This window comes from Marmota flaviventris, chromosome 2 (assembly GCF_047511675.1).
Source record: "Marmota flaviventris isolate mMarFla1 chromosome 2, mMarFla1.hap1, whole genome shotgun sequence".
In the NCBI taxonomy this organism is placed as follows: domain Eukaryota; kingdom Metazoa; phylum Chordata; class Mammalia; order Rodentia; family Sciuridae; genus Marmota; species Marmota flaviventris.
In genome coordinates, this window is record NC_092499.1 from 186,046,185 (window position 1) to 186,074,156 (window position 27,972).

At 55.9% G+C, this 27,972-nt stretch overlaps 2 protein-coding genes across 2 annotated transcripts; one reads left to right on the forward strand and one right to left on the reverse strand.

The window, feature by feature from the left end:
• Positions 1-358: 358 nt before the first annotated feature.
• On the forward strand, positions 359-13,087 carry Lpin3 (lipin 3). The gene is made up of 19 exons (XM_027945285.3): positions 359-550; positions 1,603-1,698; positions 2,624-2,892; positions 3,105-3,185; positions 3,886-4,006; positions 4,171-4,510; positions 5,267-5,366; positions 5,504-5,664; positions 6,040-6,133; positions 6,254-6,323; positions 7,820-7,912; positions 7,988-8,031; positions 8,651-8,789; positions 9,893-10,041; positions 10,238-10,324; positions 10,766-10,918; positions 11,081-11,195; positions 11,278-11,381; positions 11,545-13,087. The coding sequence occupies exons 1-19, from the start codon at positions 359-361 to the stop codon at positions 11,687-11,689; spliced, it is 2,553 nt and encodes an 850-aa protein (XP_027801086.3). The 3' UTR covers positions 11,690-13,087.
• A 544-nt stretch (positions 13,088-13,631) lies between these two features.
• Emilin3 (elastin microfibril interfacer 3) lies at positions 13,632-18,723 on the reverse strand. Its single transcript, XM_027945380.3, has 4 exons — positions 18,557-18,723; positions 17,322-17,444; positions 15,932-16,155; positions 13,632-15,418 (listed from the first exon to the last, which is right to left on the reverse strand). Exons 1-4 carry the CDS (start codon positions 18,721-18,723, stop codon positions 13,632-13,634), a joined length of 2,301 nt encoding a protein of 766 aa, XP_027801181.2.
• Between the last annotated feature and the right edge of the window lie 9,249 nt (positions 18,724-27,972).

The window sequence follows — 27,972 nt, forward strand, 5'->3', positions numbered from 1 at the left end:
CAGCCGCACAGGGTTGTTGTGAAGATGAAGTGAGCCATGCCCACTGAGCCCATGGTCATTATCGTGAGTCATGGCATTTAGAAGCACCGGCACCCAGGTATTGTCTTACTCTGTGCCCTTGTTTTTAACAGATGTGGAGATCGGCAGTTGAGAAAGGAGCCAGCCGTCCAGGGATCCCACAGCAGGTTGGTGGGCCAGCCAGGGAGCGGCTCCCATCCCCCAGCTGTCCCTCTGTGCAGAGGTTCTCCTGCTCTGAGGCAGGACACCAAGTGAGCGTGGGCATCTGGGTGGTCCGCTGTAGAAGCCTCCCCACGAAGGGACCTTGGTCTGCGGCACTGCCTCTCTGCCAGCACCAGCCATGAACTACGTGGGGCAGCTGGCCGGGACAGTGTTTGGGACGATGAAGGAGCTGTATCGGGGGCTGAACCCCGCCACGCTGAGTGGCGGCATCGATGTGCTGGTGGTGAAGCAGGTCGACGGCTCCTTCCGGTGCTCACCCTTCCACGTGAGGTTTGGCAAGCTGGGCGTCCTGCGGTCCCGGGAGAAGGTGGTGAGTGCTCCAGGCCACCAAGGTGGCCACTGTGGGGTGGGGGGTAGAGGGTGGTTTTAGGACAGGGCAGCCATGACCGTCCCAGGAGAGGACCTGGACCTGCCTTAGGTGAGGATCCATCTTCTGCGTGGATTTCCCTTTTGATGTTTTCATGGAAGGTTTTTGGGTTGGCTGGGGGTTTTGGTCTGGGATTATTCCCATTTTCCCATGGAAGAAGCTCAGTGAGGCCGACCATGGTTTTGCAGCTGTGAGACCTGGCTGTGACTTGCAAAGAACTCATCTGTGTTCTTGCTAAGTCATCTCTGTCTCCCAGCCCAGTCCCTCATTGCTATGGATGTGCATGATCTTATCTGCCCAGTGGTGGCTTGGGAGAATAAATAGGAATTGAAAATGCTTTCTCAGGGCCACGTATAGGGCTATACTTAGAGGTTAGTTCCTGTAAACCCACATTCTACACAGGGCTCAGGAGAACAGGATAGAAAGTTGTGTTAGCACCCGGGTTCCATGTGTGAGTAGCTGTATGGTGAACCCAATCCCCTTCTTGATGGGGCAACCATGAACTTTCCAGAATGTGACAGGAAAGTGTAACCTGTGGGAGACAGTGTACCTCAGAGGTTGAGAAGGTGAGTTATGGAGTTTTGGGGTTTCTAGACTCACTGGCTGTGAGGCTGCTTCCTCGCAAATTACTTAAACCCCCAAGCCTCAGTTTCCTCATCCATAAAGTGGAGATAATGATAGGAGCTACTGCAAAGGTCTGTTGTGTCGCCATTAGTGAGATAATCTACACAAAACACCATAGGATGGCCCAGCGGGTGGTAATTCTCATCCTTGTTTGTGCAGTCAACAACCTGGGGGCTGGGACACTGCATCCCTGTTCTTGTGGGGTGTGGGAGAGAGAGGAACAGGAAAACCAAGTGATAAACAAGCATCCAGGCATACCAAGGTCGGGGTGGGGGTGGGGGTGGGGGGAGAGCTCCAGCCAGTGCAGAGCTTGGGGCAGCAGGGAGCTGCCAGTGGACTGGGCATCCCTGGGCCACCACTCCCCATTACAGGTGGACATCGAGATCAATGGGGAGCCGGTGGACCTGCACATGAAGCTGGGGGACAGCGGGGAGGCCTTCTTTGTCCAGGAGCTGGAGAGCGATGAGGTGAGAGTCGCCTTTCTCCTCAGTGCCAGCCTTGCCCCTCCCCTGGTGCCCCCTCTGGGTGGAGCCTGGGGATCGTCACTGTCCCCGCCCTTGGGAGCTCTCCATTGGCTGAGGTGTGATGCAGGGGAGTCCCCTGGGGCTGGCCTTGGGCAGGGGATAAGCTGTGGGATCCCAGAGAAAGGGGCAGCCAGCTGACTCCGCTTGCCAGGGAGTTGGGAAAGTCCAGAAGAGGGGCCCCTGAGCTGGGCCCCTGAGGGATAGAAAGGAGGCCTCCTCTGGCCAGCATGGAGAGGAGGGCACTGAAGAACCCTCCAGAAGGCACAAGGTCTGGCTTGTTCTCAGTCTGGTCCTTGCAGCTGGGCACAGGGGTGTGTGGGTGGAGGAAACAAGAGCCTCATTTGCATGAGGGGGCGGGGCCCAGCACAAGCCCAGGGAGGAGTTTAAACTGTGAGAACAAACTTTAGTTGAGCTCCTACTGTATACCAGACCCTATGCAGCAGACTCAGACAAGGGCTGATTCTTGCCCTTAAAGAAAGTTCCAGACTAATGTGGGAGACACATACATCAATGCTGGGCCTGTGTGGTCACTGCAGTGAAGGGGGTTGGAACTCGGGTTTGGGGTAGTCAAGGCAAGCTTCCTGGAGGAAATGGCTTCTGGCTGAGGCTTAAAGGAGAAGAAGGTGTCCACTGTTACAGACTTGGCAGAGGCAAGAGGCTAAGACCCAAGTTTCTTTCTGGTCAGCTGGGGTGGCGGGTGCTCCCTGGGATTGGGGCTGCTCTACCCTTGTTATGGAACTCTGTAGGCAGCAGTGACCGCAGGGCCATGCTGCTGCCACCTCTACCTGCAGGGCCAGGTGAGGACGGGGGTGAGGACACCCCCACCTGGCTCAAGCCCTCCCAGCCCTGCCCCTGGTCTGCTCCACAGGAGGACGTGCCTCCCTGCCTATGTACCTCACCCATCCCATGGGGGGGCCTGTCGGGTTTTCCCTCCAACTCCCTGCATGGCACAGCTAAGGAGCCCGAGGGCCTGGTCATCGTGGGCTCTGCCTCTGCGGGGCGGAAGAAGAGGCGTCGCAGGAGAAAACCCAGGCGGAAGGAGGATGCAGTGGCAGCAGATTCTAGTTCTGAGGAACTCGAGGCAGGCACCGAGAGTGAGCTATCCCCGCTGGAAAAGCCAAGGCCAGAGCCCCCAGGGTGTGTAGAGACCCGAGGAGGCTGGGTTGTGGGTACACCAACCTGGGGTTCAAATGCTCTCTTCCTCTGCTGATGCTGTGGCTCTGGGTAAGTTCCTTGACCTCTCTGGGCTTTAATTGCTTCACCTTTCCAATCCCTGAGGTCCAGGCTTCCATGCCTTGCCTGGGGTGTCCTGCTCTCTCAGAGAACATTTCCCTGTCCTCCCTCAGCAGTATTCAGTTGGAAGGGGAATCCTCACCACAGCCCAAAGACATCTACCCCTACTCGGATGGCGAGTTTGCGCCCCCGGCCAGGTAAGTGTACAGGTGGGCTGCAGAGGTTTCTCTTTATACCTTTAGGATGACGAACGACACAGAATCCATTTCATCTATTTATTGGCCATTTGTATTTCTCTGTGTTTAAGTCTTTTGCCAGTTTAAGAAATTGTGGTAAAATTTACCATTGTAACCAATTCAAGTGCAAAATTATGCACATTTGCCATGTTGCGCAACTGTCACTACTAGCTATTCTAGAAGTTTTTATCACCAAAAAGGAAACCCGGTACCCATTAAACAGTCACATCTTGCCCTCCTTTTTGTATATATTTTTTAATTGGATTTCCAGCGAGGGGCAGTGGCACGTGTTTATAATCCCAGTTACTCTGAGGCAGGAAGCTGCAAGCTTGAGACCAGCCAGGGCAACTTAGCAAAATAAAAAAAATAAGGAAACAGGGCTGAGGATGTAGCTCCATGATAGAGCGCTTGCCTAGCATGCGGGAGGCCCTGGATTCAATCCCCAGTACCACAAAAACCAAAACTGGATTTCCTTCTTATTATTGACTTACAGGAGTTCTTTATGTATTTATAGGATTAGGATGACTTAGACTTGACATATTCTTTACATATTCTGGATATGTAAAAAAAAAAGTGTTGCAAATACTTTTCTCAGGGCTGGACTGGGTGACGGGGTGTTGGCTGATGGGGGGACAGGTCTCTGAGTACTTGTTTCCCGTAGCCTCTTACCAGAAGGCTTACCATCCCCTAAGAGTGACTCTGAGCTGGAGCTGTGGGCCCCAGAGTCCAGTCCCCTGAGAGCTGAGTCCCACATGCAGTGGGCGTGGGGAAGGCTGCCTAAGGTAAGTTCTTCCATGTCACCCGCACTCCCTGCCTTTTAGGGGCTCCTTGGCCCTTTGGGTTAGGATTGGGATGGTGAATTCGGGCCACTTCCCCACAGGCTTTCTGGGGTGTGGAAGGTGGGTCCTGCGCCAGCCCATATCTTCCCATATTCATTTGACTGAAGGTAGCCAAAGCTGAGCGGCCTGAGACCACAGTGGTCCCTCAAGGTGGCGCTGGGACAACCTCTGCTCTTCAGAAAGTACCCAGCACCTCCTGCTCTTCTGTGGCTGCCATGGACCCTTCGGGATCCCCAATCCTGCAAACAGGGGCAGGGGCTGGCCTGTTTGTGGAGTCCCAATGGACAGAGACTCTGCTGGCCCCTCCTCTGCCCACCCCAGAGAGCGAGGAAACCAAGACTCAGAGCTCTGGGGATGCAGGCCTCTCTCCTGACTCCAAATCATGGAGCTGGGCCACCCTGGAGGGCCCTGTTCCCGCTGGGCAGCCAGAGGCCTCTGAGGGGAAAGGTGAGTGCTGCTGGGACCCCTGGCGCTGGCCTCATATCGCTCCTGGGTGGGCTCTGGGACTCCAGGGACTTTCTGAGCACCATGTGGGCCCAGTACTGTGCTTGGCCCCGGCCCTCACGGGCTTACCATGCAGGGTGCAGCCAATGTACACACAAGAAAGAAGGTGAGACATGGGCTACACTGCAGAGCAAGTGGTGGGAGCCAGGGCAGGGAGGACCTCTCTGAGCTGGTGACTCTGGAGCTGATGGGAGATCACGCTCCACCCCGGTGAGGAGCAGGGGAGGAGAATTCTAGCATGAATGGGGGTGCCAAGGCGGGAGAGAGGTGTCATGTCAGGGGAGCAAGGGCAGCTGGAGCTTTGAACGGGCTGGGGGAGGGGGTTGGGACAGGGGATGAGCAGGGCCCGATGTTTGTCCATTCATGAGCTGGGATTTACAGAGAATGGCAGGAGGACATTCAGCCTGCACTGTCCAAATCAGTAGCCATTGGCTTATATATGGCTAAGTAACATTGAATTTAATTAAAATTAAGCAAAATTTAATCTTCTGTTTGTGTGTCACATTAACCCCATCTTAAAGTGTACTTAGCAGCCACATGTGCCTGGCTAGGGGCTACCACACTGGTCAGAGCAGACATGGGACATTTCTGCCATCACAGAAAGTTCTGTTGGCCGGCGCAGCCTTAGGCTGTTCACAGGCAAGGGGCGTATGCTGCTCACTACTGAGCCATGTTCAGTGTCCCCTTCTCTGCCCTCAGGCTCCCTGAAGAGAAGCCAGCATCTGGGCCCCAGTGACATCTACCTGGATGATTTGTCTTCCCTGGACTCTGAGAATGCAGCCCTTTACTTCCCCCAGAGGTGCCTGGGATCTGGGTGCCGGGGTGTCTTGGGACTGGGGCCTGTGGGGCCACAGATCTGCTGTCAAAGGCCAGGGGGGTATGTGAACCCATGTCTCCCTTCTCTGATTTATGTCACTACTGACCCTTCATCCCCAGTGACTGTGGGCTTGGGGCCAGGAGGTGGAGTGAACCCAGCAGCCAGAAGCTCCTGGGAAACACTAACCCCAAACCTGTGCCAGAATCCACTCTGGACTCCATAGACACCATATCGCTGTCCCTCTGCGGCGGACTGGCTGACAGCCGGGATATCTCCCTGGGTATGTTCATCCACAAACTGAGCCCTTCTGAGGATCAGCACAGATCCCAAAGGACAGGAGAGGGCAGAAGACCCCTTGGGCAGGGCAGCAGAGCTGTGAGACTAGGTCAGGCTGTGCCCAGTGGAACTCATTCTCGACCAGCAGGGGCAGGGGAGACAGGGGCTTGACACTGAGCTGTGACTTATCTCTTGATTCCTGGGGTGGGATCAGGTACAAAAAAAACACCTGTAGGAGGGGAGGAACCCTGTCAGGTCAGAGAACCAACTGGTAGGAGGTATGTGGTAGAGTGTGGGGAGCCTGGCGTCATAAGTGGGCAGTGGGTCATACGTGGGATGTGCCAGCCTCACCCCTCGCTCTCCACCTCTCTATGCCCAGAGAAGTTCAATCAGCATGTGGTCTCCTACCAGGACCTCACTAAAAATCCCGGACTCCTGGATGATCCAAACCTAGTGGTGAAAATCAATGAGAAGTAAGTAGTGGGGGTGGGGGTGGGGTGGGGTGGGGTGTGTGGGTGCAGGTGGCCTGAAGTTCCCAATTCCATGACCCTGAGACTGCTGCAGCCTCAATACCCCATTCTCTCTCTCTCCAGGCACTATAACTGGGCTGTGGCTGCCCCCATGATCCTTTCCCTACAAGCCTTTCAGAAGAACTTGCCTGAGGTAATGGTTAGCACACAATGGAACTGTAGCTTGGGGTCAGGAGGCCCTGGCAAGGAAGTGGAGGGTGAGCAGGGATGGGCCTGGGAGCCTGTGGCTACAACTACAAGACCCATTCTGAGAGAGGAGACTCCTGAGGTCCCCCCAGCCTTGCCCCACCCTTCCCAGGTTTCCTAATCAGCCCACTTTTCCTCTTCCCCTCCAAACTGAATGGGATCAGCACACATGTTGAGCACCTCGAATGACCATGCCCAGACTGGGCATAGTCTCGAATCAAATAGAAACTGTCTCCACCCTCTAGGAAGATGGAGCAAATAAAAGAATCATCAGATGAACATAAAATTCAACTGAGTGCTGGAAAGGAGAGGTCCAGGGTACTCCGAGGGCCTACAATGGCAGGAGCTGCTAGGCGAGTGCACACTGGGCAGATTGGAGGATGAGTGGGGCTCGAGCAGGTTGGGGCAGGGAACGGCATGTATGGATGCCTGGAGTTGGGAAGGGACCCAGCTTCTTCATTCCCTCCCAGAATCTCCACCCTTCCTGGGCCACCTGCCCTTGCTCTCAGAGGACATTCCCTCCTGAGCGGTGCCAGCTGGCCTGTACTTCTGCCTCTCTGGGAGTCATCTAGAGCCTCCCCTTGCCTGGCCCAAGGTTCTTGGTTCAGTTAGGCTTGTTCAAAGAGCATTACCAACCAGATGTTGATAGCTGGTGCTTCCCTTTGGTGACACTCAGCTCCAACCTCTGGCTGGCTCTGGGTCTGAGCTAGTGTCCAGAGCCCATGAGAAGGAAACCCCCTAAATTGATTCCCTTTGCCTTACTCAAACAAATCTACCATGTGATGCTCCTGAAAGCCGCCCCCCCATGAGCCTGTCCCCAGTAAAAGGGATATGCTAGGTGGCCCAACATGTCCTCCTGACTTAGGTTCCGTGTTCTGCTTCTGGAAAACGCTAATGTGTCTGGTGGGCCTAGGTCTGGGCTCTCCCTGAAATTATCTAGCACAGACCTAATCAGCATTTTTCACCAGGTCGTTTCCCCCCAATTAAACAGTGATGGGAACATACATAAAAGGAGGCTCTTCATGAAATAGGATCCCTGGCCTCAGGAGGCCACCTGTGTCTATCTTGGAGGTTGAAGGGTGTCCCGGCTATAGACTGTCCTTCCTGCCGCCACTTGGTAGCATCACATGTTCTTGAGAAACTCCCAAAGCAGCTCTACCTTCTGGCCCTCTAGCAAGGGGACTGACTCACAAGATGTGGAGGGCAGGCTGCGGTTGGGCTGGGTCAGACTGGGGGATGGGAATGGCCCTTAGTTTCCTATGCATAGCTCCATGAGTCACCACTTCTCAGGAGGAAAGTGAACACGGTTCCTCAGCCCCCAGATGTTGACAGCACCTGGCCGAAGGCTTGGCCTAGACTCTGGGCTTGTGGGAGTCCCAAGGGCAATGTAAGGAAGGTGTGTGGGGTACAGAAAGAACGGCCATGGTTTTTATCTGCCCACAGAGTACCGTGGACAAGCTGGAGAAGGAGAAGATGCCCCGGAAGGGTGGGCGGTGGTGGTTTTCCTGGCGCCGCAGGGACTTCCCAGCGGAGGAGGTAGGTGGTCATGGTTCAGGAGGTGGGGCCAGCACGGGGCTGGAGGCCATCCAGTGATGGATATTCTTCCTACAGCGCAGTGCCCAGAGGGAGAAAACCACAGCCAGGGAGCAGCAGGGGTGAGTTGGACCCACTGGTGACTTTGCAGCTGGGGCCTGGGGCCAGGCCGTGGTTCTTTTTCCTTGAGAATGTTCCCACTTCACAGATGGGAAAACTGGGACCTAGAGACACATCGAATGTCCCTCAGCCAGGAAATGGCAGGGCTGGAACAGGCACTCAGATAAGTGGCTGCGATGTTGAAGAGGGGTGAAGCCACTCTCTTCCCTACCCCACAGGGACTGGCTGATCTGGCCTCCTTTTTTCACCTCTGATGCAACTCAGCCTCCTGAGGATGGGCTGGCTGAAGCCAAAGAAGGGGAGCATGGGAATAAGCCCCAAGACACACATTAGGGGCTTATTTTCCCACATAAGCATCTCCAGAGCAGGCCCTGTGTGCTGGCAGTGGAGACACACTGAGGTTGGGCCCTGATCTGCTTTTACCTGCTGGGGTGGATACTGCCAGCCATCACCCAGGTGTTTGTCACCACCCCACACAGGTGACACCTAGAGGGAGGTGCAGCCTCGGGAGTGTCAGGGACAGGTTCCAGGCTGCTCAGGGCCTGGGCCAAGAGTAAGCACTTACTTAAGGGAAGCACCTTTGCATGGGGGAGGTGGCTTGAGTGCCCGCTCTGCCTGCAGGGAGAAGACTGAAGTCCTGAGCAGCGAGGACGATGCCCCAGACAGCCCTGTGATCCTCGAGGTCCCCCTTCCACCACCCGGCACTCCAGCCTGCATGCTCACCTACAAGAAATCCCTGCGCCTCACTTCTGATCAGATTGTAAGTATATGCACACAGTGTGTTTCTAGCAGGGGCAGCGCTGAGCTAAATCTGTCCCAGAATCTCAGAGCTGAGCTGAGACTGGTTACCAAAGGCTAGAATCCATCCATTGGGCAGCTGTCCTAAAGGCCAGAGGCAGGGGCTCACTTCTTCCCATGCCAGCCCATTTCTCTGTGGGATGCTCTGATTGGAAAAGTCCTCTCTTGTATCCTCCTGAGATATCTACCTGCAGTGACCTGGTTGGCTCTGGGTTTGCCTTTGGAAGTCACATCAATGGAATCAAATGCTGATAACAGCCCTTTGTATTTTAGCAACACCAGTCCTTCAAGTCACATGGTCCCTGAGCTCATAATGGGTGGCACTTGTAACAGGGACATTTTTCTTTGTGTGTGGCTCCATGGTCAGGAGGGATCTAGGAGGGTCTGACCAGCCTGGTGCAGGCTCACACACATCTCAGGGTCAGCCAACTGGCTTTGGTAAACAGCTGCCTCTGTTTTTCTCAGTGGATCACATATAGGCCTGCTTTTTTTTTTTTTTGGAGGGGGCTGTATTGGGGATTGAGTCCAGGGGCACTTAACCACTGAACCACATGCTCAGGCCTTTTTATTTTGAGACAGGGCCTCACTAAGTTGCTGAGGCTGGCTTTGAACTTATAAACCTCCTGCCTCAGCCTCCTGGGCAGATAGGAATGTGCCACTGTGCCTGGCTGGCCTGGGTCTCTCTTTAAGGGAATGTTAAGTCAGGTACATTAGGCTTTCTGTGAAGACCCCCATAGGACTCCATCTGTGGAGTGGGGTTTCTCCCTGCCAAAAGTAGCCCCAACCTTGGACTGACCCTTGACCTGGGCAAATCACAGGCATGGCTTGTCTGGGACTCATCTCGGAGAGTACAGGGAGGTCAGGGCTCCTGTGCCCCACACTCTGTGGGGCCCTAGCCAGCATGAGCATCCTCTGCCCACATACGTGTGTCTGGCTGTCTTCAGGAAGGGTCCTGAGCTGGGAGGAAGAGGAGAATGAGAAGCCCGAGGGGGTCAAAGGTTGGAGAGGGGTGGATAATGCCTGGCTATACTGGATCACAACGAGCCCCTCTTTACCTGGCCCCAGCGGCGCCTGAACCTTCATGAAGGTGCCAACGATGTGGTCTTCAGTGTGACCACCCAGTACCAGGGCACCTGCCGCTGCAAGGCCACCATCTACCTGTGGAAATGGGACGACAAGGTGGTCATCTCTGACATTGATGGCACCATCACCAAGTGAGGCCCAGCTGGCCAGGGGAGGGGAGGGAGGGCCTGGGGACTCTGTTGGGTCTATGTAGGAGTGGGGGACAGTGTGGAAGGCCCTCCTTTCCTGTAGGCCATCCTGAGGCTGGGGGCTGGGCCCCACTGGGTTATACACATGGAAGAGGAGGGCCATGTAGGACTCAGAGTGACTCTTCTTCTCTGTCTGTAGGTCAGATGCTCTGGGCCACATTCTGCCCCAGCTGGGGAAAGACTGGACACATCAGGGCATCACCAGTCTCTACCACAAAATCCACCTGTGAGTGCCGGGTTGGGGCTGAGGCATGGAGTGAAAGGGTACTTAGGCCATCCTGACTTCTGCCCCTGGAAGCCAGGTTTGGGAAACAACAGGGCCCACAAGGGAGGCAGATTAGCAGGTCCATGGAGCACTGAGACCCTCTTCCTGGTGAGCTGTCTGCCTGCTGGTCTCAGGCCAGGGGTAAGCCCTCCTCTGTCCTGGTCCACTGGGCCTTGGAACTATGTCCATGTTCCTTTTAGCTAGAACAGCTACTAAGGTCACTTCTTTCAGCCCTGGCCTAGCCCTTCTTCCTGAGTCCTCCCATCTCCCTCTGCAAAGTTCTCTGGGTTTGTAGACCTGAGCCCCAGGGTTAGGCTGGGCTGAACTAGATGAGGCCAAGGGGACAGGATGAGAGTGGCTAGTCTCTGATGGCTCTGTGCCAACATGTCCTTCACCCTCCAGAAATGGGTACAAATTCCTGTATTGCTCAGCACGGGCCATCGGCATGGCTGACCTTACCAAGGGCTACCTGCAGTGGGTGAGCGAAGACGGCTGTGGCCTCCCCAAGGGTCCCATCCTGCTATCTCCCAGCAGCCTCTTCTCGGCCCTCCACAGGTAACCACCCCTACATAAAACAAGCCCAAGGCCCTTGAGGGAGGGACAGGTGCAACCAGGCCAGCATTCAGTCATGGGTGTCGGCCGGGGCTGGATCAGACCCCATGTCACCTGCCCCTGCCCCTCTGCCTCCTTCCCTGGCTGTGGCCATGGCTGTCCCAGGGAGGTAATCGAGAAGAAGCCAGAGGTGTTCAAGGTCGCCTGCCTGAGTGACATCCAGCAGCTATTTCTGCCCCATGGACAACCCTTCTATGCAGCCTTTGGCAACAGGCCCAACGTGAGTGTGCTCCCTCCCCAGGGCCGAGTCCCCACCTCTCCAGCCCCAGTGGCCTCAGTTCCACTGCCCTTGTCCTCCACAGGATGTCTTTGCCTACCGGCAGGTGGGCCTACCTGAATCTCGGATCTTCACAGTCAACCCCCGTGGAGAGCTCATCCAGGAGCTCATGAAGAACCACAAGTCCACGTGAGGCCCAGCCCTGCCAACACGTCCCTTGCCCTGCCACATCCCCATGCCTTGGCCTCTCTCTGGGCCCCAATTTTACCTCCTCCCCGGCAGGATCCTGAGTCCCCACTTCCCGAGGTGGGTGCTGAGGCCTGGCCCTGCTCAGGCTCTGTTCTGCCCACAGGTACGAGCGGCTCAGCGAGGTCGTGGAGCTCCTCTTCCCGCCTGTGGCTCGTGGAGCCTGTGCAGACCTGGCCAACCCTGAATACAGCAGTTTCTGCTACTGGCGGAAGCCCCTGCCTGCCGTGGACTTTGACTCCCTGGCCTGAACCTGCTCTGGAGGCCCCTCCTCCCTGGCCTGGCCCAGGATTGACAGGGTATCTGGGGTTGGAATCAGGTATCAGGGTATGGGGGTTGGAAGCTCGGTGCTATGGGGAAGAAGAGGGCTGCAAGTGGATGGGCGACCACAGAGACCCTACCTCCTCTCTGAGCTGAAGCAGGTGGAGCAGCTGCTCCAGGCTTCAGCAGGGCCCTGAACTGTGGCAATTAGATGTTTCTCACCATCTTCTCTATGCCCTCGATGCTGCCCTGAGACCTTGCCTCAACTCCTGATAGGACAGAGACAAGAGAGAAGCCCCACTGAGACTTGAGGGGAAGAGAGGGGGTCAGCAGCAGCAGGGGTGACTGAGTGGCATCTGGAAAGAACACAGTGCTCCCCCGGCTCCTTCTGGGGCCCTAGCCTGGACCATCTGAAGCCAGACTTTTATGTGGCCCTGCTCTGGTCCACAGTTCTTGAGCCAGGCATCACTGCTTCCCCTCACTGGTACCCTGGTATCTCAGTCCCAGGCCTGGATACTCCACGGTGCCTCTGAAGTCAGGGAAAGGGGATTCAGGGGTACTTGAGGGCTGAGAGAGTGTGGCTCCTGCTCGTCCCATCCCCACTCTTTCAGCATGTCCCTGATGCTCTCAGCTCATTCCCTGAGGACTCAGCCTCCAACCCTGCCAGGGGAAATGGTGTTTGCTGACCACCCTGCCCTGGCCTCCATTGGTCAGTTCTGTGCATAGCTGTTAAGCAAGCACATGCCTGATGTGCTGTGGGATGCGAGGCTGACGCTGTCTTTGAAGAAAGCACCTTAGACTGGCTAAAAGCTTTAATTCAGGATCTGCCCTCCTCCAACAGTGACCGAGAGGAGGGCATAACACTGAATGTCCAGAAACCAGAAGGCAGGGCTATGGGACCTTCAAACAGCACAGGAGGCCCATGCTACTCGGGGGAAACTGAGTCCAGGAGCCCCAGCAGACACCGGAGTCTCTGAGGACAACTTGCTTTTTCCAATTGTCCTGTGAATTTCTCACCACTTTGTGAACCTTTGGCAGGGCTGGGAGCTGGCAAGGGTGTTAAAAGCAAGGCCTGGACCCCTTGAACTCCAGCTGTGGCTTGCCTCTCAGGGTCTGGCTTCCTTCAGGCCCTGATACCCATGAAGGCCACTCTTGGGTGAGAAGTACTGACCTGGGGGAAAGATTTTCCCCCAACTGGAAGGAAAGGACCCTACAGGCACCAGAGTGCTCTGAAAACCTGTTTAGGGAAGGAAAGGAAAGGGAGACATTGGGGTATCATCTCCAAACAGATTGCCTGGATCCAATGCTTCCTTCTGTGAGCGTCTACAGCTGCCTGTGCCCTCACCTTGAGGGAGGATCAAAAGGAATAAAGAAAACTTTAGGTTGCATCTCTATGCTGCTGTTCTGTCCTAAAGGACACGGGGAGGGGGGGAGCTGGAAACACCTGGTAGTCTCCAGTCCTTCAGAAACGGCATCTATGAAGCTGCCAGATGTGACAACAGTTCCAGTGGGAATCACCTTCCTGAAGACAACAACTAGTGACAGAAGCCCCCAAGCGCTTTAACTGCCCCTCGTAGGCAGAGGGAACTGGGGTGGTCCCTGTCTGAGAATGGGCCCAGAGTTGTACAGCTGCTAACTCTGGTGTGTCTGCAGAAGAGCAAGTTGCAGACTCTGGAATGTGTGCTGTGACTCTGGCCTTCAGGCACCATGACCTTGCCTTGACCACTATCCTGAATTGTCTAGTTTGTGCAGCACTGGCTTTTGATGGCTGGGACAGTTGTGCAGAGGTGAACCAAGACCATTCATCCAGTGGCTTCTGAAGTGGCATGTAGGCTGGACAGAGAAGGCTGGGAGGTGCTGCTGGGTAAGGGGGGCTCTGGGACATTGTTCCCAGAGTTGGTGGGATCTGGACTTAGATCCTGTCCAGCCTGCCTAGTTGGCTGGCCCTGGCCTCACCTGCTCAGCCAGCTGGGCCCGGCAGTCCAACAGGTCATCCTGAAGACGGGCAATGTCCTGCGTGTGCTGGGCCAGAGTGCGATTCAGCTGGTCTACGTGGCCCCACAGGCCTTCCCTGGACCTCAGCAGCTCTGCAGGCAAGCTGTCCAGGCTGGCGGCCAGCAGGCCCAGCCTCCCACATGCACCCTCCACTTGTGCCACCCGCTGGTCAAAGTGACCCACTGCATGCTGGAGTTCCTGGGCTGTGTCCTGGCAGCGGCTGAGGCTCCCTGCCACCGTGGCCACACCGGCCTTGAGTTGCTCCAACTCTCCTCGCAGGTTCAGGACCTGCCTGTGGCCAGCCTGAAGCCTTGAGCCATGGCTGCTGACCTGCTCCTGGATGGCATGGACTTCAGCTTCCACCTTGCGTTCCCGTTCATCCAGAGACGTGTTGGCAGCCAGGAAAGCGTCAGAGTACTGGCTGACCGAGTCACTGAGGCCTGTGAGCGATTTGCTCACTGAGTTCAGGTTGACCTTCAGCAGAGTGATCTCACCTTGGAGTGAGCTGCCGGTGCCTTCTGCCAACTGTCCCTGGACTTCGGCCACAGTACCATTGAGCTGTTGGAGCAAAGCTGTGTGGCTGGCCACCTGGCGTAGGAGGGCCTCACTCCGGCTCTGCCAGGCCTTCACCTCTGCCATGAGGTTGTCCAGAGTAGCTGAGGTGGTACTGGGGGTGCATGAGGTCTCCAGTGAGACCAGCCGTTGTTCCAGCACCGCCAGCTCTGTCTGCACGAGGGGCCGTGGCGACCTGCCTGGTGGGGCGTTGTTGTGGCTTAGCTCTCCAGTCAGTGTGGCCAGGCGCTCCTCTAGGCTCTGTACCCGCTCTTCCAGCATAGACCCAAAGCCACTCACACCCCAGCCTCCGGTCTCCATCCTCAGACAACAGCCCTTCACTCCATTCTCTGTCCCATTGAGGGCCTCCAGGCCCTCAAGCAGCCCATCCACACCTCCCTCAAGCATGGCAGCAGACAGGTGTGCAAGCTCATCCCCGGCAGGGGTGCCAGGGCCCCTTTGGGCTTTGGTGACTGCCTGCAGGTTACTCTCGAGGCTGTCCACACGGGCACTGATCAAGGCCAGCTGGCTGCAGCAGCTGCCCCTGCCAGCTACACTCAGGCCCTGCAGCCTAGTGCCCAGTTGTGAGAGCTCCCGGCGAAGGGCCAGCTCCCGGCCATCAAGGCTTTGGTGCAGCCGCTGGCTGGCCGCCTGGCCCTCCTCACACTGCCGCCGCACCTCCTGCACACGCAGGTCACACTCACTCTGGACGCCTTGCAGCTTCTGCTCGAAGCCATCCAGCAGGCTACCCCAGAGTCGCTGTAGCCGTTGGTCCACATATTCTTCCAGCAGAGCCAGGGAGGTCAGTGGGGTTGGAGGGGCTTCCCGCAGCCGCTGCAGGTGGGCCTCATGGCCGAGGGCCAGCACGTGCACTTCATCCAGCAGTTGCACCTTGGTCTGCAGTGTGTTGCTCACTTCTGTCACCTTGCTCAGGATCTCGCCCAGGGGAGGTGTGAGTGATCCTCCAGGTCTGTCTCCTGAGTCCACAAGACCCTCAGGGATGACACCAAAGCCCACAGGGGCAGCAGGAGCTCTGGGGCCACCACTCATCCTATTAGGGTCCTCGTGGCTGGCCAACAGGCCACTGAGAGTCCCATATGCTTGTGCCAGGCGCTGGACATCACCCTCCAGGCGTTCCAGCCTCTCACCAAACAGCCCTGGGCCTTTTCTTCCTGGGAAAGAGGAGGAGAGACCCCAGGAAAAGAATCACTGACTGACCCAGACTCCCAAGATACTTTCTTTCTTTCTTTTTTTTTTTTTTTAGGTACCTAGGATTGATCTCAGGGGCACTTGACCACTGAGCCACATCTTCAGCCCTATTTTGTATTTTATTTAGAGACAGGGTCTCACTGAGTTGCTTAGCACCTCGCTTTTGCTGAGGCTGGCTTTGAACTCATGATCCTCCTGCCTCAGCCTCCTGAGCCGCTGGAATTACAGGTGTGCACCACTGCGCCCAGTCCAAGAAGGTTTCTGATCCAAGTCTACCTTCTGGCCGGGCATGGCTCCCTCAGCTTTGAGGCTGGGCTCAGGGGTGGGGCCTGAGGGCTCACTTTCGTGCCCCATATGAGATGTACCCCCTCTCTGGGCCTGCCAGAGCTCAGCAAGCCTGGACCAGACCCTTCCCTGCCCTTCCACCGAGCCCAATAAACCTGATCACCTTGGAAGATGTCCAGAGGCAGACTCACCATCAGGGCTTGGGGCTGCTCTGCTGTAAGAAGGAGGCCTGGGGCCTGGGCCCAGTTTCCCTGAGGGAATCTGGGGTTCAGAATCCAGATGTGGTGAGTGAGCCCCATGGTCCGTGAGATGCTCAGGGCAGCCTTCTCCAGTGAGGCCAGGACAGCAGCGCCAGGCAAGGTCTGTCACTGTCTTGTAGCCAACCTTGTATTTGGGTCTGATCACTGTGCGATACCTGGGCCAGGAAGGGGAGAGGGTCCTGCACCTGTGAGCTGAGATTCTTGCCCCTAGTTGATATTTAGGGCCATCTGTGGACACTTGCATAAAGTTTGGATTTCTCCCCACTTCCATGCCACCCCTTGGGTTTTCCTTTTTTGGTGCTTAAGGTAACAGGCTGGAGTGGTGGGGCAGCTCTGAGTTCAGTGAGTGGAGAATGCAGGTACAAGCCTTTACTTCTCCTGCTTGCTTGGGAAGAAGGCTAGCAAGGACTTAGCCTCAACCTTCCCAAGACCACTTGGACCTTCTTTAGCTCATGCTGCCACAAGAAATCCCACTCAGGCTTCGGTAGTATCTCGGAGAACTCTGATGAAGCCTCAGCCCTCCCTGGGGTGTGTGCCCTAGAATTGGGGCCAGCAGCCCCTCTCACTGCCCTGAGGCCATGCCTGGCTCCCACCAGCTCTTGGTAGTCTTTCCGTTCCTCTCCAGCCTACTCCAGGAACTCCTCTCTGGTCAGAAGCTGGTAGTAGGGCACTCTGGTTCTGAGCAAGGAGGGGAAGGCTGAAGGATGGGGGCAGGTCTCATCAGGGACCCCTCCTGTTCAGCCATGTACCTGTTCACCCACTGACACACTGGAGCACAGGTGTGTTTCCAGATGCACACTTGAACTCCAAGAGGAGACCTGGGCATCACATCTGCAGCATCGTGGGCCCTCCCATGAAGCCTTTCTGGCCTAAGCCTGGGCATGATGGCTTCCACCCTCATCTCTGGCCTACCTTCTCATGGTTGCCACAGTCTTCCATGGCTTGGCCCAGGCCCCCTGTGGCATCAACCACTGTCTGAGTGACCTGTTGTTCTCTTCCTCCCCCCACCCTCTGCCTCCATTATTTCCTTCCGGCCTAGTACTGCTTCTCTCCTGGGCACCTTTCTCTTGTTCCCCTATGGTTTCAGGGCTCTAGCCTGCTCCGGTCTCCCTAAGTGATGTCCTGCCACAGGTTCAAAACCTTTGGGTCCTCCCTGGCCCCTCCTCTGGGACCCGACCACTGTGGCCTGTGTGGGAACAGGTAGGCTCTTTGGAGTCTAAAGACCTGCAGCCCCTTATGGAAACAGCTCTGCTCTCAGCTGAAGGCAGAACCTGGGCTTGTGCCCAGAGCTCTAGAGAGAGTGAGCCTGGGGTAAACTCACGTGACTGTCCCAGGACACTTGGGGCCCCATCCACACTGCCGGTACTCCGCCTTTATGTAGCTCTCCACTCCTTCCTGTAAGACGCAGGTCACGTTCCTACGCACCACGTATGCACAGAGTGCCCTACAGGGGAAAACGCCATCCCTGGAATATCTGGCCAGAGCCAGGCCCACTGAGGACCTACCGTCTTACCTCTACCTTTCGGTCTCAGGAGGAGACCAGAACCCCCTTGCCTGGGATCCAGGATATTCTGGGTTGGGCCCAGTCCCACTGTTCTCTCTGGTCTCTGTGTCCTGGGTGGCTGGCCACTGGCTAAACACTATACAGAACCTGGAGTGGTGCCCCCCTGACCCCGGGACAGACCTAGCCCAGATTCTTCAAGTGCCTTGCCACATCTCCCACCCTCCAACTCCTTCAAACTGTTTATCTTGGCCTCAGAGGCTTGGAGATCCCGACTTTGTGGCTCCTTTGAGACCAGGCTTCTCCTTCCTCCCCTGGCATAGCTCTCCAGCCCCTGCCTTTGCTCATTTCCTCGCTGGGACCAGGTCTTGTGCCATCTCCTCCAGGAAGCCTGCTCTGATGTGCTCAGGCCCACTGAGTGTTGGCTCTGGGCCTGGGCAGTCTCCTCCTCCAAGACCTCGCAGATTTAACTAGCGTTCAAATTCAGGCATGAGCTGACCATTGTGGACGCCCCTCTCTCTCAGAACACGCACTCAGGAACCCCCATCTCCTCTGTGGCCCAGTTACGTCGGGGCTCCCAAGGGCCTGCTGGGGGCTGACCACAGGAGAGGGAGCAGCTCCTAGAGACGCACGGCTCCATCTCCTACCTGGCAGGGAGGGGAGAGATGGGAGGCCTCGTCGCGAGGGAAAAACCCCCGCGCTCCTGGCACCGACCGCCCTTCCGCAGCTCCCTCCACCTGGCCCGCTTCGCCCAGGAGTTTGCACACAGCGCAGCTGGAAAATGTTATTTCGCTGGAAAGGTTTCCGCGGGCACTGCCAGGATCCCAGCGCCTCGCCGGGCCCCCTCGGCTTATTTTTCTTCGCCAGCCCGGCAGCCTCCTGGAGCGTGGGGGCGCCCGCCCTGCAAGGCTTCGACCCGGGGCGCCGCCCCCTTCGTGCCGCTGCCTCGGGTGCCGGGGCCTCGACGCCCCCAAACGGGTCGAGGCAGGTGGGAGCGGAGGCGCGCTGCGCGGGCCCATCCCTCCCGGTTCCCGCCGCCGCACGCCCGCGCTTACTTGTGCGGCCCCGGGCGCAGCCGCGGGCGCCATCCCGTCGTGTAGAGGCTGTAGCGGGGGGCACCGGGCGGCGCGGGCCGTGCGAGGAGCGGGGTGCCCTTGGCCTGCGTCCCCGAGAGCAGCACCGCGACGGCGCACAGCCAGACCGGCAGGCGACGGCGGGCCATCGCGACCCCGTGTCTCCACCTGGCCTCGCGCGCTGCCCGCCGCGGGTGTGTGTCCACCCGCCGCGCCGCTCCGCGCCACCTCCTCCTCTGGCCCGCCCGTCCCTCCGCCACTCGCGGCCCCCGAGCTAGCTCACTTGGCCGCCTGGCGCCTGGCGCCTCGCGGCGGCTGCGTCCCTCCGAGTGGCCGGCGCTGCTCGTGGCAGGGGCCGCGGAGGGGAGGCGGGAGGCGGGCTCTGCGCGGATTAGCATAAACTTGGGGCCGCGCCGCTGGGCTCCGCCAGCCCCCTCCTCCGCCGCCGGCCCCCCGCCCCAGCTCCGAGCTGACGCCCGAGGGGCCGCTGCAAGCAAGAGGTTCGAAAGGGAACAGCTCCCGGGTGGCGGGGCGCAGGCCGCCGCGCCCTGGGAGATCCCTCTAAACACGCCCAGCTACTACCGTCGCTCGGGACACGCGGTGAGAAGCAGAGAAGCCGACCCTCTGAGGCTGGTCCGGGCGCGGGGCTCTCAAGGAGCCGCCCATCTGCAGGATACGCTGATCTTAAAAGTCCACATGCACCGGGACCGCGGTCAGGGATCTGGAGCCAAGATGATGGTGTTTGGGGTGCACCGACACCACCTCCCCAGCCACTTTTGTGGAATAGGCCCAAGACTGTTCCTGTTGGCTAGCTTTGCCTCCAAACTCATCAATGTCTGGGAGATCCGTAACTCTGGACTCCTGTCCCCACCAACCTATGCAACCCAGTTTGGTAGCCAGTTTGCCTCTTGGGTTCTCTGATAGGGTCAGTGTTATCTCTTGTCTCTCTTAGGTATGGTCTGCTCTGAGCCCCAAACGCCTGTCCCCTCTCTAGATCAGACTAGAATGCTGTGCTTCTTTGTGAACTCAGGCTCTGGGTTGTTATTAGCATCTGGTCAAAGAAAACCTTTGGGTCTTTATCACAAGGTAGGCTGGGTTAAGCTTCCTCCGTATTTTGCTTGAAATGGATTCTTGGAACCTACGCATTTTGGCCTTTACAGTCGTCCTCATTCACATCATCATCTTGTTGACTATTTAACTTGCAAAGATTCTTTTGAATCCTGATTCTGTCACCCAACAGAGTGGCACTTTTTTCTGGCTTCATCTTATCCATTCAGGGGACTACAGCCACCTGTGTCTTCCACCCAGTGGCTGGTAGGTGGGATGAAGGCATGGACTCCAGGGCCCACCTGGAGAGATCTGTTTCTAAACTGAGTTTGAGATGCGATTGAGTAAGGGATGGGGTCAAGAATGCTGAAAGTGGCCACTCTGAAACCCACATCTCCGCCCCTGCCCTCTTCCAGCCACCAGGGCTTGTGGGTCCCATGGGGCCTGACCTAAGCTGACCTGATTATCCTTTTTTCTGGACCTTGGAATTGAAAAACAGAGGCTGAAGGGCATCCAGCTTCAGGGAGTGGCCAACTAGTTCCCTAGGGCTGCTAACAAATAACCACTAATCCAGTGCCTTAAGACAACAGAAATTTTGCCAGGCACCATGATACATGCCAGCCATCCCAGAAACAAGGGAGGCTGAGGCAGGAGGATCACAAGTTCAAGGTCAGCTTTATCATGTATGGGAGGCCCTAAGCAATTTAGTAGGAACCTGACCTGTTTAAAAAAAAAAAAATAGAAAGGGCTGGGATATAGCTCATTGGTAAAATGCCCCTGGGTTCAATCCCCAGTACAAAAAAAAATATAAGTTTTCTTCAATTCCGAAGGCTCAAAGTCCAGAATCAAGGTATACTTTCTCTGAAGGGTCTAGAGAAGAATTTTCTTGTTTGTTTGTTTTGTACCAGGGTGCTTAACCACTGGGCAACATTCCCAGCCCTTCTTAAAAATTATTTATTTTGAGACAGTCTTGCTAAGTTGCTTAGGGCCTCATTAAGTTGCTAAGACTGGTCTCAAACTTGAGATCCTCCTGCCTCAGCCTCCTGAGTTGTTGGGATTACAGGTGTACATCACTGTCCCCAGTGCTGAGAAGAGTCCTTTCTTGCCTCTTCCAGCTTCAGATGGCTCCTGGCAATCCTTGGCATTGTTTGGTTTATACTGTATCATTCCAATCTCTGCTTTCATTTTCATGTGGCTTTCTCTCTTGTGTCTTCAAATGCCTTTTTCTCTTTAAGTCCCCTCCTCTTCTTTTAGACAACAGTCACTGAGTTTAGGGCCCAACATAAGCTGGTGCACAGAGTCCCATGTGCTTAGGAAACATCATCTTAAGTAATTATATCTGCAGAAGCCCTATTTCCAAACATGGTCACATTCTGGGGTTCCAGCGGACATGCATTTTAGGTGGAGGGGCTCTATTCAACCTACTACAGGAGCATTTGTGGGATGGTAAGAGGATGCATCATGCATGCTGTAGCCATAGCTCTACAGAGTTACGGGGAACAGGAAGAGGGCTGGCAGGGGAGAGTGGGGCAAAGCCAGGGGTTGTGGTACTCATAGAGAAATATGGGGAATAGCTATTTGGTGATTAGTCATCGTTTCCCCTGTCTGCTTCCAATAACCACCATTTGAACTAACTTAAATGAGTTAGGCAACTAAATGATGTCTAAGATAGCCTTGCATCCTCCCCATAGATGCCCCGAACATTCTATTCCCTGACTTTTAACAGAAATGTTCTAAACCATTTTCCTGGGGGCAAATACATAGCATCCATAATATGTTCTTGATCTTGGAACCACTGACTTCCCACTTTCCAGAAAGTGAGAGACATCTGAGGGGGTAAGATCAGAGCTCAGCTCCTCACCAGAAGTTGGGCTTTGACTGCTTGGCAGCACCGCCCAGCTGGCTCTGGGAGAAGACTCCCCCACCCCAAGAGCTATGATCTTTTTCCAAGGGGTCCCACCCCTTCCTTTCACTCCCTTCCCCAGCCCCAGATGTGGGACCCACAACTCACAGGAAAGAGGCTGGACCTTGTTTGAACTTGGAAATGTCCATGTAATAGGGGGCTGGAAAGACAGCTGGACCCCACATCTCCATTTCCCAGGTGGCTGACATCAAAAACCATGCTCTCTCTTTAATTGAACCCATTTGGGGAGCCAGGGCCTGGGTCCCATCGTGATTGAGGCGGAGGATGTCAGCACAGGGAGATGCTCAGGGTCTTGGCTGGATGCAGCCATAGGCTGGGGTCTCCCTACAGATGAGGAGATCATTTGCATCTGCCAGACAGGAAACCTAGGGAGGCCAGAGGGGAGGGAGGCACACAGTCATGTCTTCCTGATTCAGACAGGAGCTTCTCCACCAGGATGGAGAAGGGGCCATACACAGGAGCATGTTTTCCGTTCACACAAATGCACAAATACATCCAGACACACTTGGCCCAATCCCAACTCCACTGTCACTCATGCACATACACATACGCCCTACCTTCACAGCCCCTGGCAGCAGATGCACCACTCCCTCCTCAGGAAGACTGGAGGATGCCCTTGGATGACAAGAATAAAGTCTTGCATTTAGAGTCCATCACTGACCCAGAGAGAGGACGAGTAAGGACCTCTGCTGGGTACTGGAGCTTCCCTCTTTCCTCTGTGGACCTCCCGGGGCTGCAGGAAAGAATTGGCTCCTAGATGCAGAGAAGATTCAAGAATGAATCCTAGGAAGGGGCAAATAAATAAACTCGTAGATGGTGAATGAGCACGGGGCCCTGGTGTGCAGGGTCCTCTGTGCTTGGGATACACCTTCTCTGCCTCCAGGTCCAACTCTTTCCAAGCCCCTTCCACTTCACCCCAAGCGTCTCTCCTTTTTTTTTTTTTTTTTCTTTTCTTTCTTTCCTTCCTTCTTTCCTCTCCTTTCCCTTCCCTTCCCATTTCCTTCCTTCTTTTTTTCTCTTTGTAGAACTAGGGATGAACCCAGGGCCTTGAGAATGTAGGCAAGCATTCTACCACTAAGCTACATCCTCAGCCCTTTTCCAGCTCTCTCCTTTTCTAATCAGGGCTCATCACATAAGCTCATTGAAAGCCACACAAAGTTTTGTGGAATGTAGTTTTGCTAAAAGGACAGAAATAGAAAGCTCAGCATCTGCCAACTTTCTGGAAGAAGCTCTTCCTGCTGCAGATGAGCCCTGGCTCAGAGCAGCACAGTGCCTGTTCTCCCCCAGCCAGTTGGTGGTAGCACCTGCCCTAAGGTACAGTCTCTGGACTCCTCCCAGCCCTCTGTCCCTTCCCACTGTCCCTCCCCAGTATCCTTTTTCTGAGAATTCACAGCTGTGTCCCCCTGTGTATGGGGCCACCTTTGGAGGTTCCAGGTAGCCAGCCTCTTTGTCTAGCCCCACTCTCTCCTGTCCATCAGCATGAGCAAGCTCAAAGCCCAGTCATCATTTCAGTGAACCCTGCCTTATCAAAAAAGGTGAATGACAAACCCACATGAGTTTCTGGGGATGTTTGCAGTGACCTCTTCCAATTGGGCAAAAGCATGGTTTGTCCATGGCCTGGAGTAGGTAGATAAATGTGTAGCCAGAGATGAGGGCTGAGAGGGTGCAGAAATTGTGGAAACTGGACTCCGTAAAGCGCTTCCATTGAGTGAGAATGACTTAGAAGCAACTTAAAAATTGTGTGGTGCTGATGGCTTCTCAATGCAGACATATGCAAACCAGATGCAACCATTATGCAAATTATATGCAAAAATACATGTGTGGGCCTCCTGACTATTACAAATGCCAGATGTGACCCTTGGGGACTCTGAGTTTAGTTAAGCCCTCTTGTGGAACAGAGAGATGATCCTAGCTTACCAGCCTCTTATGGTGGGCAGGAGAGACTGAGCTCCCAGATCGTCTACACATTGCAGGAAAGAACCAAGCAAGAAGTTGATCAGACCTGGATTTGAATCCAAGCTCTTCCATTCACTAGTTGCATGACCTCCCTGGAGTCCTGTCACTCCTCTGAGCCTCAGTTTTTCCATCTGTAAAATGGTATTATGAGGAAGAGATGAGAACTTGAAGTGAAACTCCTATGTGCATGGTAGGGCACAGAATAGGCACTCAGTGAGAGGGACAGGGCTCACAGGTCCCATGCTTTAGATGTGATGGCTGCCTCTGCTTCCTGGCTGATGAGAGCCACCTCCCCTGAGAGGTTAACCTTTCACCCCAAAGCCAATGACTGGCTGCTCCAGGGACACAAAGCAGCCTCCTGGCCACGCGGGGACAGTTTATGGTTTATGCTGCAAAGCCCCTGGATCAGGCATGGCCTAAATGGTACCTGACAGCCATGCATCCAAGCTCCTTTCCTCTCCTGCTTCCCTCCCTCCAGCATTTATCCTGGGAACCCACCCCCACCTGCCCCCATAAACCACCTGACCCTAGGTCTACCCCTCAGGCTCTGCCTGTGGGAACCCTAACCTTGGGAGACAGATCTTCAAGCAGAGGGATCTGCAGACATGAGACCTAGTGTGGTCAGGGACCATGATGGCAGGGACCCACAGAGGGTGAAGTGACTGGGTGCCTGGGGAAAGAGAAGGTGTTTCATCAGACAGGTACGTTGGAGTTCACTCTAGAGGAAAGTGGCCCTGGCACTGGGCATGGTGTATGGCCTGAAGGCAGGAGGGAGCCTGGTGTGTTTGGGGACCCTGCAGAGTTCTGGGTGGCCCAGGGCCCTAGGATGGGGAACAGTGCTAGATTCCAGAGGCTTTCAGGGCAAAGAGCTAGCTAACTGGCCTTGGTGGCTGAAGTGGGGCTCTGAGTGTGGCAAGGAGTCTGAACGTGGTATCCAGACTAGGGTCGCATGGCCCCTGCGTTCAAGTGCAGGGGCAGGGGCTGGGGTCTGCATTTCCTGTGCCCACTACACCAGAACCAGGCTGGGCCTTAGCTGGCAGGCCATGGGATGGCAGCTGGCTGGGTTCCAGAGGGGGCTGGAGCTGCTCCCCGCCAGAGGGGCCAGCGTCTGGGACTGTCTAGGACAGGCATGGGGGAGGGCTGGAGGGGAGCGGAGCTGCCAGGCACTGAGGTGGGGGTGCAAGTCCCTGGGAAGGGCTCCCCGCCTGCTCTCCTCTGACTCTTCTATTCACGGGCACTGGAGTAAAAACCACACAGGATTACCCCTGGTGACAGAGGCAGTGGGCATGTGATGGCGGGTGCAGAGAGGCCACAGCGGTGGGGGAGGGGGCTACCCTCTAGGGGGAGGGGAGGGGGAGTCATTGCCATGGAAAACTCATGCTTGGATAGGCAGAAACTGACCTTCACCCAGACACTGTCCTTATCGCAGACCTGCTCTGATGTGACTCCTTAATTCATTGGGACATTTGCTGGGCATCCGCTTGGTACAGGAAGCAGACAGGCTGGCCCCAGGCTCTGTGCCCTAGGCACCCAAGACTGGGAGGGACAGAGGTAGAAGAGAGTTGGGAGAAGTCCTAGTGGGGGGTCAGGACCCGTGGGGGCTGGGTGTGGAGCATGCGCTCCTGTCCCTCAGAGGCAGGGGCTCCAAGGACCTGCTGCTAGAGGGGGAGGCTGCGTAAGGCTAAGGACTGGGGAGGTTGGGGAGGGCTGCAGAGTCTCTTGGTCTCCAGCCCCCGTGAGTCTACTTGAGACTTCTTCCTATACACCTCTGCCTCTTCTGGCTGCACCTCGAGCTCCTAGGCGTCAGTCCTGGATGTGGGGCCATCACCCACTCACAATTGCTGAATGAATGAGGTGTGGGTTTTATTTTATTTATTTATTTACTTACTTACTTACTAGGGATGGAAACCCAAGGGGTGCTCTACCACTCACTGAACTACATCCCCAGACCTTTTTATTTTATTTTGATACTGGATCTCACTAAGTTTCTGAAGCTGACCTTGAGCTTGCCATCAGCCTCCCAGGTAGCTGGGATTACACCTACCGCCGCTGCACCCAGTTTTAGACAGGTCCTTCTGTAGCTGTGAGGTGGGTCCCCAAGGCTGGCTGGTGCTGGGATTCAGGAGAGAAATGCTGGAAACAGAGTGGGCAGGTATGCTGGAGGGAGACTGGCAGGCTTCCGTGATGGGTCAGAGTCCCCCACCCCCACCCTGGTGGGGCCTGGCCTCTGTGTCATGCTTAGATTGATACATTTGGCATCTATTCAAAAGGGTTCCCTGCCAGGGCCTGACCACCCCACCCCCTGGCTCCCTCTCTGCCCCTATGCCAGCCCAGCTTTCTTCTTTTGCCCAGTTCCCATCCACCTGCTCTTGCCACCCATCACGTGACCCTTGGGGCCTTCCCCAGGTCGAGTGGAGGCCCCCACATTCCTAACTCTGCTGGCATTGACCAGCAGCCCCAGTTTCTTTGGGAAAGAGTGAACAGAAGGCTCCTAGGGTGGGAGGATCCTTTTCTTCCTCCCCCGCCCTGGGGGCTGTGCTGGGACTCAGGCCTCCCCGGCCCTGGCTGGGTCTCACCTCAGTCCCCACGGCCCCATCCGCCCTCCAGTCACTCTCTTCTTCCTCCTTCTCTTGTCTGTGGTTTCACATGGGTCCCCAGTGCCACTCGAGCTGCCCACCACAGGGTCCAGGGGTGTCTGCAGAGAAAGGAACAAGGAAAGCCGCAGCCTTGTTGGCCAGGGGGCCGTGCTGATGCCCAAGCTGCAGGTGCCCAAGCTGCAGGCTGGAACTTCCGTGAGTCAGAGAGGATGGGAGAGGGCCGACGTGTCCAGAGAGACCAGGAGCGGCACTGGAGGCTGGCGAAGGGTAAGGCCTTCCAAGTTTCTGGCTTGAGGGACCCTTTTGCTGAAACAAGGAAAGAGGGGTGATCCAAGTTTGGAGGGAAGTCAGGTTGGGTTAGAGGTGCCTGAGGATCTCTTGGAGGAGAAGGATGTCCAGGGCCAACAGGATGTGACTGTAGTTGGGGGTCCTATTTGTCTGTTGCCTCTTCCCAGCTTGGGGATGTTGGGGGGTGTTCAGCACAGCCCGCTAGGGCACAGTCAGGAGGCCACCCCACCCGCGACCAGGGCTCCTATCGAAGCCACAGAGGAGTGGCAGGCCAGTGGTCCTTGTGACCTCTCTCCTCCCAGGCAGCTGGCAAAGCATCTGGTCCAAGGGCAGGAAGGGTCTCCTGGGCGGACAGGCAGCGTCTGATGCCCCTGAGACTCTCTCCCTGCTACCCTGGGCTCCCAGCCCCCAGGGCGAGGGAGGGAAGGGAAGGATCCTCCCACCCTAGGAGCCTTCTGTTCACTCTTTCCCAAAGAAACTAGGGCTGCTGGTCAATGCCAGCAGAGTTAGGAATGTGGGGGCCTTCACTCGACCTGGGGAAGGCCCCAAGGGTCACTGATGGGTGGTAAGAGCAGGTGGGTGGGAACTGGGCAAAAGTTCTGGGCTGGCACCTCCCAGGCAGCAGCGTGCCACCACACCCTCTCAGCTTTGGGTCCCTGGGGGGTTCCTCCCAGCCTCTCTCCTGGTTCTCTCAGGTCTTCCTTCCCAGGGACGTTCTCTCTCCTCCCTAAACCTCATTTTCCTTCTTCCAAAATCAGGAAAACTTCACCCATTATTTTTGTTCCCCAAATTGGCAGCAACAAACTGTTTTCCCCTCCTGAGGGGTCTGACTTTAGGCACTCAAGTGCTGGTCAGGCTGGCATTCCTGGGGAGTTGGGGGAGGGTCACCCTCCTTAGAAGATTGGGCTCCATGACTTCTAACGCAGTGGAAGATAGAGACAAACAAACCAAAAGATTTCATAGCAGAAACAAGTATTCAAAACCTGCTCATCTCATGTCTGAAACCGGAAAGAAGTTAACTCATTGATAAAAGTTAAGACCAGGGGTACCAAGAGATCACCAGAGTTTGTGTGGTATATAAGAAGAAAGCCGGGACTGGGCATAGTGGTTAATGCCATCTGTAATCCCAGTAACTGGGGAGGCTGAGGCAGGAGGATTACAAGTTTGAGGCCAGCCTCAGCAACACAGTGAGACCCTATCTCAAAATAAAAAATAAAAAAAAAGGGCTGAGAGTGTTGTGCAGTGGTAGAGCGCCCCTGGTTCAATCCCTAGAACCTCAAAAAGAAGGGGGAAGGAACGAAAGGGGGTGGGGAGAAGGAGAGGAAGAAGGGGAGTGGGGGGAGGAGGGGAGGGAGAAGGCAAGACTTGATGGGAGCCCGGGAGGGAGAAGTTTCCTGGCGACTCAGAGAAACTGTAGGTGAGGACTTGGCTTTTACAGCCTGGAGACAGGCGGGGATGCTCTCTGCGTGGGCAGAGTCAGGGTGAAGGGGTCGGGGAGTGGAGCCAGGGGCGTGGAGGGGAGGAGGGATGAGCCAAGTCAAATGCAGGTGCTTGGGAATGAGCAGGGTCAGAGAAGTGTGGGGATG

What these genes read in the sequence shown, in the direction of transcription:
- Lpin3 (XM_027945285.3), top strand. Translation starts at nt 359, where the DNA reads ATGAACTACGTGGGGCAGCTGGCCGGGACAGTGTTTGGGACGATGAAG. An exon ending in GAGTTTGCGCCCCCGGCCAG is followed by an intron (nt 3,186 to 3,885) that starts GTAAGTGTACAG and finishes TGTTTCCCGTAG; the next exon opens with CCTCTTACCAGAAGGCTTAC. An exon ending in GGGACTTCCCAGCGGAGGAG is followed by an intron (nt 7,913 to 7,987) that starts GTAGGTGGTCAT and finishes TTCTTCCTACAG; the next exon opens with CGCAGTGCCCAGAGGGAGAA.
- Emilin3 (XM_027945380.3), bottom strand. Translation starts at nt 18,723, where the DNA reads ATGGCCCGCCGTCGCCTGCCGGTCTGGCTGTGCGCCGTCGCGGTGCTG. An exon ending in CTGCGCCCGGGGCCGCACAA is followed by an intron (nt 17,445 to 18,556) that starts GTAAGCGCGGGC and finishes TTTCCCCTGTAG; the next exon opens with GGCACTCTGTGCATACGTGG. An exon ending in AGCAGCCCCAAGCCCTGATG is followed by an intron (nt 15,419 to 15,931) that starts GTGAGTCTGCCT and finishes CCTCTTTCCCAG; the next exon opens with GAAGAAAAGGCCCAGGGCTG.